Source organism: Fukomys damarensis, unplaced genomic scaffold (genome assembly GCF_012274545.1).
Source record: "Fukomys damarensis isolate Sample0158 unplaced genomic scaffold, DMR_v1.0_HiC HiC_scaffold_33, whole genome shotgun sequence".
In the NCBI taxonomy this organism is placed as follows: Eukaryota; Metazoa; Chordata; class Mammalia; order Rodentia; family Bathyergidae; genus Fukomys; species Fukomys damarensis.
The window spans coordinates 33380898-33393892 of record NW_022900945.1 but is presented as its reverse complement, the minus strand read 5'-3'; the positions used below and the strand labels follow the sequence as shown (position 1 = coordinate 33393892).

Genomic DNA, 12995 nt, shown 5'->3' with positions numbered 1-12995 from the left:
TGATCTAAAATGCACACAGTTCCAAGATTAAGAAACCCTGCCACGGAGATTAAGATATCAGGGTCAAGTCCTGTTTGTTATTAGCTGTGTGACTTTGAGATCTCCACCTTGTAAGATGGAGATGTTGTTTATCTCTGAGGCGTCTTACAGTGGTTACATTTATGGTAACAGCTTGACAAAGGGACAAGCATTTACTGTAAGTAGGCTGCACATATTAGTAACAATGTGATTCCCAACATGAGTGGAGAGTGGACAACAAAAAGTGACGTGATTCACAGGAACGGATCTGAGTTGTGGGTAGAGGAGTTTATGAAACCCAATTCCTACCTGTTCCCAGAATCACAGGCTTAGGAAGTCCATGTAAACATGTTAAACATTTGTGAGCATGCACTTGTGCCTTTTTTTCTGGAGAAAATATTAAAGAATTTTTCTGGCTTCTCTAGAAGTTTGTAATCTCAAAAAGGTTAAGAACCATGGGTATCATCTCTGAATGTCTGTCTCTCTCCAAATTCGTAAGTTGAAAAAAAAAATCGTAAGTTGAAATTCTAATCTACAAAGTGCTATCAGGAGGTGGGGCCTTTGGGGAAATGATTGTCATGAAGAGAGAGCTCCCATGGGTGGATTGGTGCCCATTTGAAAGAGGCCTTAGCTCAGCATGGTGGAGCATACCTGAAATCCCAGCACTAGGAAGGAGGGCTAAGGCAGGAGGAGTAGCATGAGTTCAAGGCCGGCCTGTCTCAAACAAACAAACAAACAAACCACCTCAGAACACTGGCTTGCCATTTCTGCCATGGGAAAACACAGTGAGAAGACAGATTCTGTGATTCTATCTATGAACCAGGAAGGTGGATGCTCATCAGACGCTGAATCCACTGGTGCCTTCATTTGAGACTTCTCAGCCTCCTGAACTGTGAGGAATACATTTCTGTCGTTTAAAGGACATGCAATTTTTTGATATTTTGCTATACCGGCCTGAACGGACTAAAACACTATCTGATCTTATGTTAATGAAAAAAAAATTGAAACCCAAAGACAAGGACTTACTCGAAATCATACCCTTAATGATGAGTCGGGCTTTGTGCCAGGTTGTCCCATAGCATAACACAGGTGGCTCTTTTCAAATGGGCTAGGAGATCATTTCTTAAGTGCAAGTCCTAGTTCTAGTCCCATTGATTTAGAAATCTGTACATTCATCTTTTCCGGTTTACTGAAAAATCTCCTCTGTAGAAACCATCAAGTCTGGTTCAGATCTACTGGCTGGGGCTCAGAACTGGTATTGTAATAAGCTCTGTTGTTAAACAAGAAGCAGGCAGTCTGAAAGCCACCGATGTGCAAAATATTTAGGCTGAGCTGGTTAGTTTTTGAGTGTTGATTTGTAGAGTGGCCAAGGCATTTTTTTTCTGAACTACATTTTCAGCTTTTCCAGGAAAATAAGTTTGAACTAAAATTGCTCTGGCTTGGTCTCTGTCCAAAAATGGCTTTTTTTTTTTCCAGTAAGAGGTTTAAAATAGTTTTTTTGTCTGCTTTTAAATATTTCAATCTGGTGGAAATAGGAACCCTGTGAAGAGGGAGTTTCAAGCACTTATGAATTATTTCAGGTAATTTCAGTGAAGAAATCAAATTAGTTTAAAAGACCAGTATATTGTGTGTGTGCAAGTGCATGAACTCTCATGTATAATTCTGATGGGAAAAAATGAGCATACACTTTTATCGCCTTGTGAATTAAACAAGATTGAGAATAGTCACAGACAAAATAACACAAGAAATGTCTAAGAAATAATTTGTGTGACTTAAAAGCTAAACTATGTTGTTTAGGAAACATACAAGACGACAGGAACCTCTTATCCTGTTTCCACCTCATCACAATCACTGGTCATCAAAAAACTATTCAATTTCTAGTTTCCTCATCTCAGGAATAGCATGCCTGCTATCTGCAAATTGTGAGAAGTGAATTGGTACTCATAATTTCTAGAAGCCCTTTTCTGAGCATATCCCTTTATTTTATAAACCTTAAAAGGCTCTGGTTGCTGGACAGAGCCCTCAGAGCCTCTGTACATGCAGCTGCTAAATGCATGTTAGAGAACTACACCATGGAATTTAGTTGTGGTCATCGCCCAATTTCTGATGCATATTAGACTTCTCCACTGAAATGTCCCTCAAACAGCACAAATCAAACTAAACGCACCTACACATCCAGCATGTTGGGGTGTGGAGTAGCAGTAGCTCTCTGTGCCAAGCACCCTGTATGCACCCTCTCATTTCATGGTAATCATCTCCCTAATCCTCTGAGGCCATGGAAGTCAGAATGTGTGTGTACACAGAACCATCCCAAAGAAACTCTTCTCAGGTGGCATAAAACAATCATTCCATACCAGACTGTTTTTCGGTGCTGCCCAACAAAGTCTCTGTCCTGCTCTTTGCTACGTATGTAGGAGACATTTCTGTTGTCTACCCAGCAAAGTCCTCCATTCACACACTCTTAAAACCCAAAGCCCCTATTTAAAAAACTGTCTTTTACTTAATTTCAGAGGCGTTCCCTGTTCTTTTATAAGCCCAGCCTCCCCCAAGCCCTCCATCCTAGACTACCCACATTGGATTGTCCCAGAGGTTCATGTGAGTGGCTCTCCAAGACTGTCATCTTGGGGCTAAGAGGCAGGCTAGTGTCTCTCCGGGTGACTGAAGCTCAAGTTGCAACATGTTACCACACTCAAACATTTACCACCACACAGAAAAATGGCCGGTGTCCCTGCTGGTGTGGAGCTCCTGGTCCCAGCTGTACGGAGGCGAGGTCCAGGCGCTAACTGTTCCTTGGGTCTCACAAGACTTCGCTGCCTAAGCAAAGGTTGGCTTTCTATCACAATGGAGAAAGATCACCCAATACGCAGTTGTGCAGCTGACCTAACAGAACTGGGAAGCCCTTGCAGACATGGATGGAGGCATGCAGGAGACACCTCCAGGTACCTGTACTCCCCGCAGTTCCTGGCACCATCCTCCAGCAAGAAAGATGCATGGAACAGGAATCTATTATTTCCCAACCCAGATCCCAATTTTAAAAGCTACTCTGGAGCAATAAATAAAAATCTTATATTAAAGATACAATGTGCACGGCATACAAAGTTTGACTCTTCCCCTCCCCACCAAACAACATGAAAAGAAAAACATTTGAAATAATTTTGTTTCCCATTCTCTATATTAGTGGGCTCAGAATCCTACTATGTGTCAGAAATTACCTGGAAAGCTTAATTTTTCTTTTAATCTTAGAACCCATTCCCCCAACTTCTGGCTTCACTGTAGTAAAGCCTAGGCAGGAACCACTCTGTAATCTTTATTGAAATTGCAATAAATTTTTAAATTTATTTTTGGGACTACTGACATTCTAAGAGTGATACATTAGTGGTAACATAAACACCACCATCTTTCCATTCATACAGATATTTTTAAATATAAAAATCCTTAAGTTTAATATGCACAATTGTATGAGTGGGGACATCTGTGATAGTCACCAAGATCAAGGTAATAAACATATCCTTTCCTTCCAAAAGCTTCCTTGTACCCGTGCATGCATGCAAGAACACAGTATGAGATCAGCCTCCTTGCAAATTTCCAAGTTCACTGCACTGTATTGTCAACTGTAGGTGCTATGTTGGATACCTAGAATGAGTCATCTCATGTAACTGTAATTTTGAACAACCATTTCCCCCGTTGTTTAGGTGTCTGACTTCTCTAGAGACTATGAACTTAATCACGGTGGTTTTAACTTTTTACCTGCTGCTGCACTATAACCTTTTGACCATCCACACTGAATGAGCACGTGAATATAAATCTGTCCTCAGCTTTCCAATGTGTGGGTACATATGAGTTCTTACCTTCAATTCCCTTCCAGCCATCTCAGTTCTCTCTGTGCCGGCCAAGTCCCCCCACACAGGCAACTGCCTGTGAAGTCTCCCCAAATCCTTTCTGATAAGGCCTCTCCAAAGGTCTGCTCCCAGCAGAGAGCGTTGCCAAACCAGATTCCACTCAGACTTCTAGGTCTAACGGCTAGAGGTCTACCCAGGAGAATAAATCTACATAGCACTTAATTTGTGAAAAAAATAAAAGTGAAGTGAAAAAAAAAAAAAAGTCAAACCTATGCTTATTATGTGTCAGTTACCCAGGTTACAGCAATAAAAGACATACAATTTTAATTAAGGATGTCACAGCTCAGTGAGAGAGAAAAAATTATTCTTTACCAAACCCAGAGTGTGAAAGGCTTTCTGAAGGAGGGGGAAAGCAAGCTGACTACTAAGAGGACTGAATCTAAGCAGCACATGAAAGTGACTTCGAATGCAAGAATAAATTTAGAGATGTGGTTTTAAAAAATTGGAACTTAAAAAGTAAAGTTTAAAACATTCAAGAAAGTTTTAACCTTTTTGGTAAGAGGGATGCCTGTCAGATAAAGTGAAAGGGGCCCACAGGCATTCATCCAGCCTGATCTCAAGGGTGAATGGGGCAGCACAAGTCTTGTTAAATTTCCAGCCAGAATATTTGAAGGATGAGACCTAGGAGGGAGGCATTTTGTCATTTCCAAATCATCCCCCTTGGATTGCCAGATTGACATCTGTACACTTGAGACTTGCAGATTTTAATTATATAGGGTTTTTTGTTGTTTTGTTTTGTTTGGGGGGATACCAGGGATCAAACTTGGGTCTTTGCACTCACAAGGCAGGCAATGGAACCACTGAGCTAGATCCCCAGCCCTTAATTATATGGTTGCTGCCAGCCAGATAATGTCCTAGATGTTACAAATATGTAAGTATTATCTTACTCTAGCCTTAAGATGTAGTGATTTGTATCCGTATTTTAGCCTTAAAATGTATCAATTTGTATCGATATTTTATCATTTTAATTTTTTTTTTGTTTTAGGTACATCTTTTTAAAAATTCTTAGTATTGTCTCTTGCAATTGTTTAGCTATTCTTTCTTAACATTTAAAAAAGTTATATTAAAATTGTATTAACCTACATTTTAAACTTTATTTATTAAGAGATAAGCGACATAGATATTGTGAGGAAAATTTTAGACTAGCTCACTTTTTTTTTTAAAGTGCTGGGAATTGACCTGAGTGTGATCGGGGTGTTGGAGACATTGGACAGCAGTATCTACTGTGGCCTTGTAGAAAAGCACGCTGTACCATTTCCAAATTTGCCCATTTGAAAACAAAACGGAATCTGAGGTAGTGGCATATGCCTATAATCCCAGTGCCCCGAGGCAGGAAGTCTGAGCCTAGCTTGGGCAATTTAGCATCTTAGTGAGATCCTGTCTCAAAAAATAAAAAGAGAAACCAAACCAAACAAACAAACAAAACAGCACTTGAACTATCACCCTTCTGGAGCACAGGAGTCCTCAAAAAAGTTCCTATCCTTAGGTCACAACTCTTCCCCTCCTCAAACAAATCTTCTGAAAATAGAGGTTATGGATTAATTTTTTGTAGTAAAATTGTACATTAATTAAAATATGCTTCTGGTTTCTACCAAATTGACTGTCTAAGATGTATGGCTGTGTGGGCAAATATTTTAATAGCAGGCCTGGGACTGCTGTCCTCAGAAAGGCCTGTGTGCAAGGTTAGATTTGGCTTGTGCCACAGAGGCTAACTGGTCAACAGTCCCCTCCACTAACATAAACCTTCCTCTGCATGAAAAGGTGAGTTCACTGCGCCTAGACTTTGCAAACAATATGGTTTGTGCTGACCATCTGCCTCCTTTCTGGGAGGCTGGAATTTCGTTTCGTGCTAGAGCCATCTAGCCAGCCCACATGGCCAGCCCACGGGAAGAATATTGGCTGCTTTATTCCTGATGAGTTTCTTGGTTGACCGCACTTCACACATGTGATCACAACTCAGGGATTAAGGGGTCCTGTGTGCCTCTCCTGGAAGACGACTGAGAGGAAGAACACGCTAGACTTCATTCTATGTGCCTTTCCCTTTGCTGATTCTGCCTTGTATTCTTTCACTGTAATACAGCTCAGCTGTGCACACAGCCCCCTATGCTGAGTCCTTTATCTCTAGAGAATCAAGAACTAAGAGTGGTCCTGGGGTCCCCAGACACACAGGGTTTTCCTGTCTAAGATCCTTACACAATTAACTTTTACCCCTCCTCCAGACCAGAGAGGTGAACTTTTTCTCTTTGGGTTTACCTTAACAATCCTAACTACCTGTCACTTAAACAGAAATCCTTAATTAAGGATAATTTTCCCAACAGATTTGACTTTAAAATAGATCAAGCTATTCTAAACTGTTTGTCAGCTTAGTCAATTTTCAAGGTTGCGCTCAGCACTTGTCATGATGAGGCAGTGTCCCTCACTCAGTCTCTGCAGCAGTATCCGAGAAAGAGAAGGTGCAGATGGGCTCTGGGGTGGGTGATGTAGCATGAGACTCAGAGCCCCGTGATTCTGGCCCCATTGAGTGATCACAGCTGTTTCTGATCACTGATCACAGCTGTTGCTATAGTGTTGCTGCATGCAACTCCTGGCTATTCATTCCATGGTCACTGAAGGTATATGCTCAAGATAGTAAAAGAAATACTAGCTAGACCAGAAATTGTAGAAAAAATCTAGGGGTGGCTACTACGATTGTGAAACAGATTGGTGTGAAAAGTGGCCAAGGGAGAAATAGGATGTGAATATTATGCATTTTCTCATATTAGGAAGATAAAGGCTTATGGAACCCCTCTAGTCACACGAGCAGATCCATAGCACAGTGCCAAGCTGCATGGAAAGATAATAGATGAACTGTCTGGAATGTCCCTCTTGTATATGGTATCTCTCATCAATTTTTTGGAATGGTGTTAAAATCTACCTACTAGAAACTAGATTTTAGACATGGTTCCCTCTGTCATCCAGCATTTTATTTTTTATTTTTTAAAGACAAAGATAAAGCAGCTAATCTCTGGACTGTGTTTCTTCCAAAGCTTAAATCAGTAATCAGAGGGTAATGTTAGATTTATACCGGCTCTAGTAAAGGCCAAGTATGTGACAGATGACAGATCAATTTTCAGGGTAGTCTTCTGATCTCTGGCTTGTCTTTTGAAATTTCTATTCCATGTACCTCACATTGTTTGGGGAATCTTGAGCGACAATCTCACTTTTGTGCACCAGTTAGCTTCCCAATTGCTGGGACAAGAGAGCTGACACCCACAATGTTAGGAAAGAGCAGCTGAATCTGCCTCACAGTTTCAGAGGTTTCAGTCCATGGTCAGCTGACTCCAAGGCAGAAACATGGTGGAAGAGCCTGGTAGAGCAAAGCTGCTCACATCGGAGACAAGGAAGCAAAATGCAGAGGAAGAACGCCAGCCAGAACGTGCATCCTGCTAAGGCATACCCCTCTGGCCCACCTCCTGTCAGAATATTTACCTACAGTTGATGAGCGCATCATTCCCATGATCCAATTGCCGATTCTGCTAAGGTAATAACTGAGACTAACCAGCACATTTTTATTCTATTTCTTCTTAAAAGTTTGAGTTGACTGGAGTTGACTAACAGTATGTATCTGGCATATAGTTTCCCAACCAAGGAAGAGAGAATTCTACGTTATCTGAAAGACCTGCTTATTTCCGCTTTCGATTCCAGCATAAACTGCTTCAAAATTCAGGGTTCAAAGCCCCAACTCACTCACCATTAGTGCACCTGCTGTTTTGTTTTGTGCTTGAGAGTGAACTCAGGGCCTCATGCATACTAGGCTAGGGCTCTTCCACTGCCCAACACCTGCCACCTCTGGAAGTCACTGCAGATCATTTTGGAAGAGTATCATATTATAAATAAACAAAACATATTTAATGGCTCATTCCCCCAAGATCTATAGCTTTTTCTTTTTTTCTTTTTTTTGGTACCGGGAATTGAACTTGGGTCCTTGGGCTTGCAAGGCAGGCCACAGAGCGCTGAGCTAAATCCCCAGCCCAAGAGCTGTACTCTTAATGTAAGCATTTACAGGTGTTACAGTCCTACCATACCCTGTTTTTTGCTTGCAGTTCAATTTCTCAAAAATGTTTTGGTCAACTTGAGTCAAAAAAAAGGCCCAGTTGGAAGAGGTAGTGATATGATTCACCCCCATTTCGGTGGTGTGCAAGGTTAAAACAAGGCATAGAGTGAAAATGTCAGCTAATTTGTTTGTCCATTTAGAACCAGACCCTCTAAAATATATTTTGCATTGAAAGTCACCTTTTAATATAAGTTTCTACTTGGCACTAATAAAAAAAAGTTCACAATTTTCTAGGAAAGCTATTTTTCTCCTTGATATGATTATCATAATTCAACCCATAGAGGAGGAACTGGGTGAGAATATATTAACATATCAATTCAGCTCAAAATAACTTAATACAATTATTTTCTGCTTTCCTTTATTTGTCATAGTCGCCACCCATATGCAATCCACGTGAATATAAAGGAGTGTTATCTTATGCTTTAAATTATATGCCGTTGTAACTGGAATTATCCCTAATTAATCTTTTGAAGACACACCAGGACCAAATTCTTCTTTTGCTGCTTAACGCAAAGAGGAGTGCAAGGCTTTTGTCCCCATCATTAAAGTGGCCTTATGGTGTGATTCTGAGAAAGAACATAACTTCTCACATGCCAGGAGACACCAGAGAGTATGTTCTGCACATACACCAACAACTGGGCAGCAGAGAAATTTTTAACAGATTAATGTTTAAAAATGTCACTAGAGAAAGCATATGAGAACAATTTTGAAAATACATTCATTTACTTTATAGTTGATAAACTCATTTTGCTGTATTTTAATCATAAATTTATATAGTCTTTCCAAATGTTTTGGGATTTATAAATCATTTTGCATCTAAAAATAACAAACCATGAAACTAGATAATTGTTTTTCTTTTCTCACTTTAGTTTTCACAATAATTCAGTATGTAAAACAATATTTTTTTCTGCCCTTCTAAACAGATTTATGGATTCATAAGAAATGTCTTTAACAGGGGGCCAGGGATTTAGCTTAGTGGTTCTGCCACCTGCTTTGCAAGCACAAGGGCCTGAGTGTGATCCCCAGTACCAAAACAAAAAGTCTTTATGGGACCCATGATAACCTTGGTATCTCAACTGTTTCTCAGTGTTGTAAGGTCAGCTAATTGCAGATTCCTAGTTCCAGAAATAAAACCACCTTCCCACTCAAAACCTTCCCTTTGCATTCTGAAAAAAGAAAAAATAAATAACTCAGAAACATCACAACCCAAAGGTCCAGTTTAATACACAAAAGACTGATAATAAGTAGTGGAGCTTCTTCCTCCCAGGCAGACACATCAGGGCAGAGATCCAAGAGGTACGAGATTTGTTCCATCTGATATATTTCTATGATTTCTTGTTTAACACAAATGGCCATTCTGCCTCAAAAGAAATTGATAAACAGTTTCACACAGCAGTCATCGAGAGTCATAAAGGACCTAGCAGCGCTCACAACACTGGCTCTGATCAGTGCTTTAGTAAAAGAAAAGTTAGAGAAAGAAAGAGAAAAGTAGAACCTGACATGAAATGATCTCTGTGAAATTCAAAGGGTCAAAGATAAACTGAAGATTTAGAACGAAGACCTTGAAAATATAAAAGAAACCAACGACATTGAGTCAAAAGTAAAATAAGTAAATTGCATAAAACTTTTATTATTTATTAGCAGTGAATTCTATACTTTAAAATAGAACAAAATATCTTCTGAAAGATAAACTATTCATAACAAAATACATGTCACACAATTTTTATTGTCAGAGTAGAATTACTTTGCTATATACTTTCTATATTATATACAGCCCCTTTTGATCCGTCGATGTATGCACACGTGTATAAATAACTTTAAGATATACACATGTATATGCATGACTTATATACACATACAATTATGGAAAATTTCTAGTAGTCAACTTTACAATTATTTAATAGCTGCACACAAATTAGTGTTCATAGAACTAAAAACATCAGTATGGTTCCCTTTGTCCTACTTCTCAAATGTCATCTGAATTACTTTGCAATGATAATTTGAAAAAATACTATCATCTTTCTATACAATTCATTAATCTTTTCACAATAACACATAATAAAATATTTTACTTTTCTGCTTTAGAAAAGATACACAATTTAATCCCACTTATTTTAATCCTCGATTCCTAAAACATTCTATTCATTTTTTTTCCATTTTGAGTGTAATTATTTGGTACTGCAGTTATTAAAGGTGATGTTAACAAACCTGAGTCAAACATTCATTCAAATGCCTTTTTAAAAATGTGAAACATGAACAAGAAGTCTTGCTGAAGCATATATAATAGTTTCAAGGTACCCTTCCGAATAAATACATTATAAATAGCTCAATGGTTGGGGAGTCATGCACTTCACATGAATCCACTTAACTAGCATTTGCAGTGTCAGAGGAGTTCATTCTTATGCAACCTGGCAGAGAAGAACTAAAGCTGCCTGACTCTTCCTCACAGAAATGAAGCCCAGATGTAAATTATGCTTACATGCAAGGGGCATGAGTACACTTGATGGGGTCCTTTCACCTTCCTATTAGGTTCCAGATAAACCAGCATGTGTATTGGGGTGGAGTGTAATATGTTCAAAAATACTGTAACTTCTTCATTTAGAGAACTACTTAGCAGCACGTTTTCCAGTTTTTTCTTCATTGAGTTAAAACGAGTGATGACAACCACTTCGTACCAAAAACAGAACATTCAAATTGAACTAGTAAGTCTTCTGAAGTGCTTTTTGGTCATTGAAACTGTTATTGTACGTTTAGTGATAGAGCCCTTGGAGACTTTAGACCTGGATTTTAAAGGATGCAACTCTCCTTTGCACAAGTACAAGAGTAAAAATAAGCAAATTAAATTGTTTAAGGCATGTTTTTTTAAAAAATGCTTTTTGAAAGGAGGAAAGAAATACAAACATTTGGACTGTTTCATCATTTCACAGAGAAAAAAACACTCTCAGGAGAAATATCCAGTGAAATCTGATCGGCATCTGGTTACTAAATTTTTTATGCCTCCAAGGATGCAAAGCTCGTTTAAATGGCTCAAGAACAAAAGCAAAGGGAAGGATTTTGCCATGTCAAAGGCATCCTCTTCTACTTGTGGTGAATAGAAACTTGGATGAACTCTTTAAGTTAGATGTTCTCCAAAGAATGCACTGATGTGCTGTATTCACAGCAGGAGCAGGAAAATCACTTTTTTAAAAAAAACTTTCTCCCTTTTTTAAATAAGGAGGAATTATTTATTCATTGTAGACAAAACCATACTAAAACTAAACATATTTAAAATACAAATTTTTGGTAGCAAACAGCAGGAAAGCCTAAATCAAAATATAGTCTAGTTTTTACATCATTTTATATTATTTATAAATTTATCAAAATAGTCTTTAAAAGTTCACCGTACATACATAATGTAACACTGTCCATGTAAATGCAATAACAAATATATTACTGAAATACACTAAAAATAACCTTTCAAAATACCAAATTTAACATTAAAATTGTCTTTAAAAGTGTTGAAATCTCCATAAACGTAGTTTCAGTGCACTTATAGTAGTCATTAACCAGTTTTCTGGTTTCAAGTCTCTTCAAAGTGTTCTTTTAGTGCTCTCTCTAATTTAAGGTAAGAAGGCAGATATCCCTCCAGCAAGCAGGTGCTTTCCTCCACAGTGTGCATCCAGATGTCTGAGAATGAAACAGCGTTCACCGGAGTGGCAAGGCCTTAGTAATGAACATATTCAGACTGAAGGGACTGTGCAGGGAGAGACATAAACTGAGGTTAAATTCTATCACACGTAAAACTGCTAGCAAAGCAAATCGTGTAGTTTCCTCCTTCACCACAAGGCAGTTTGGGTCTGTTATATAAAAGAGAAATGAAATCAACTAAGCAAAAGAGAATTAAAAAATGGGGTACGTAAGGCTAAGTTAGAATGAGATATTCAATTATATAGATTGCAAGAAAACTTTTATATTTTAAAAGGTTTGCTAATTTATTAGTGGTAATTGAAATTAAGTATTAATTGAAGATGAAGAGTTACCTAAACTAATTCTTAAGTTTCTGGGAAATAATATTGATTGTTTACTCAAAAACATTAAATGATACTTGTAAGTATTTAAAGATAATTAGAGTGAACTTTGAAAAGACATGCTATTTTCTTTAATACATATCAGTGACATGTTAACTCTTGTAATAACTAGCAGGCATTTAATAATGTACTTAAGAATGTCTGTATTTAATAAATATCTTCCAAATATTTTCCATAAGAGAACTCAAAGTACTACCATCTTAGAAGCCTGATCTTATGACGGAAGGCATTGATGTCAAAGAGAATGAAGTAATAACTTAATAAGCAGTAGGCAACACTCCAGGAACAATGGAAGTCCTCCCATGTCACATTAGATACTGACTCCATGAAAGGAAAATGAACAGGCTATGCAATCAGAATGCATGGATAATAGATATAAACCAGGAAAAGTTAAAGACAGCTAGAAAAAGGATGCCAAATATTTATTTTTTGAGCAGCAAACAGCGATTACAAAGAACATAAGTCAATCTTTACGAGTCATGCTACCAAGTCTTTTTTAAAAAAAAGTTTAGCAAATTATTCTGACCTCAGTTTGCTTTTTTGACAAATTAAGTTCCTTTTATTCTCAATCTAAAAAGAAAATAGTCTTGGGAAGATCTCAATTTAAAAATCCTAAGATTTCAAGGCATTTTCTCTGGAAGAGCAAAAGTGTAGGATGACAGGAACAAGTAGATTTCAAGCAGTGCATGGTTACATCATCTCCTCTGGGTCATTTGGACTCAGCCACACTAAAAAAAAAACATCAAGGAAAAACAGCAGCGCCCCCACTTCAAATCTCAGCACAGATGGACAGACAGATGAGCCAACTTAGTTCCTGGTTTGATCTAATACACATCCTAACAAAGCATAATAACTTCAAGCTTCTTTGGCAATCACGAATGGGACTGCTAACTATGTAAAGTATTTTCTGAGTATCAT

The 12995-nt window shown here is 38.2% G+C and overlaps 1 protein-coding gene across 1 annotated transcript in view; it reads right to left on the bottom strand.

Annotated features, from left to right (window-relative positions):
• Positions 1 to 9903: 9903 nt before the first annotated feature.
• The window catches only part of Cdc14a (cell division cycle 14A), a 154311-nt gene continuing 151219 nt past the window's right edge, over positions 9904 to 12995 (bottom strand). Inside the window, exon 16 of the mRNA XM_010639075.2 lies at positions 9904 to 11743. Within this exon, the coding sequence (XP_010637377.1) occupies positions 11714 to 11743 (30 nt within the window). The 3' untranslated portion in view covers positions 9904 to 11713. The remainder of the gene's footprint in view (positions 11744 to 12995) is intronic.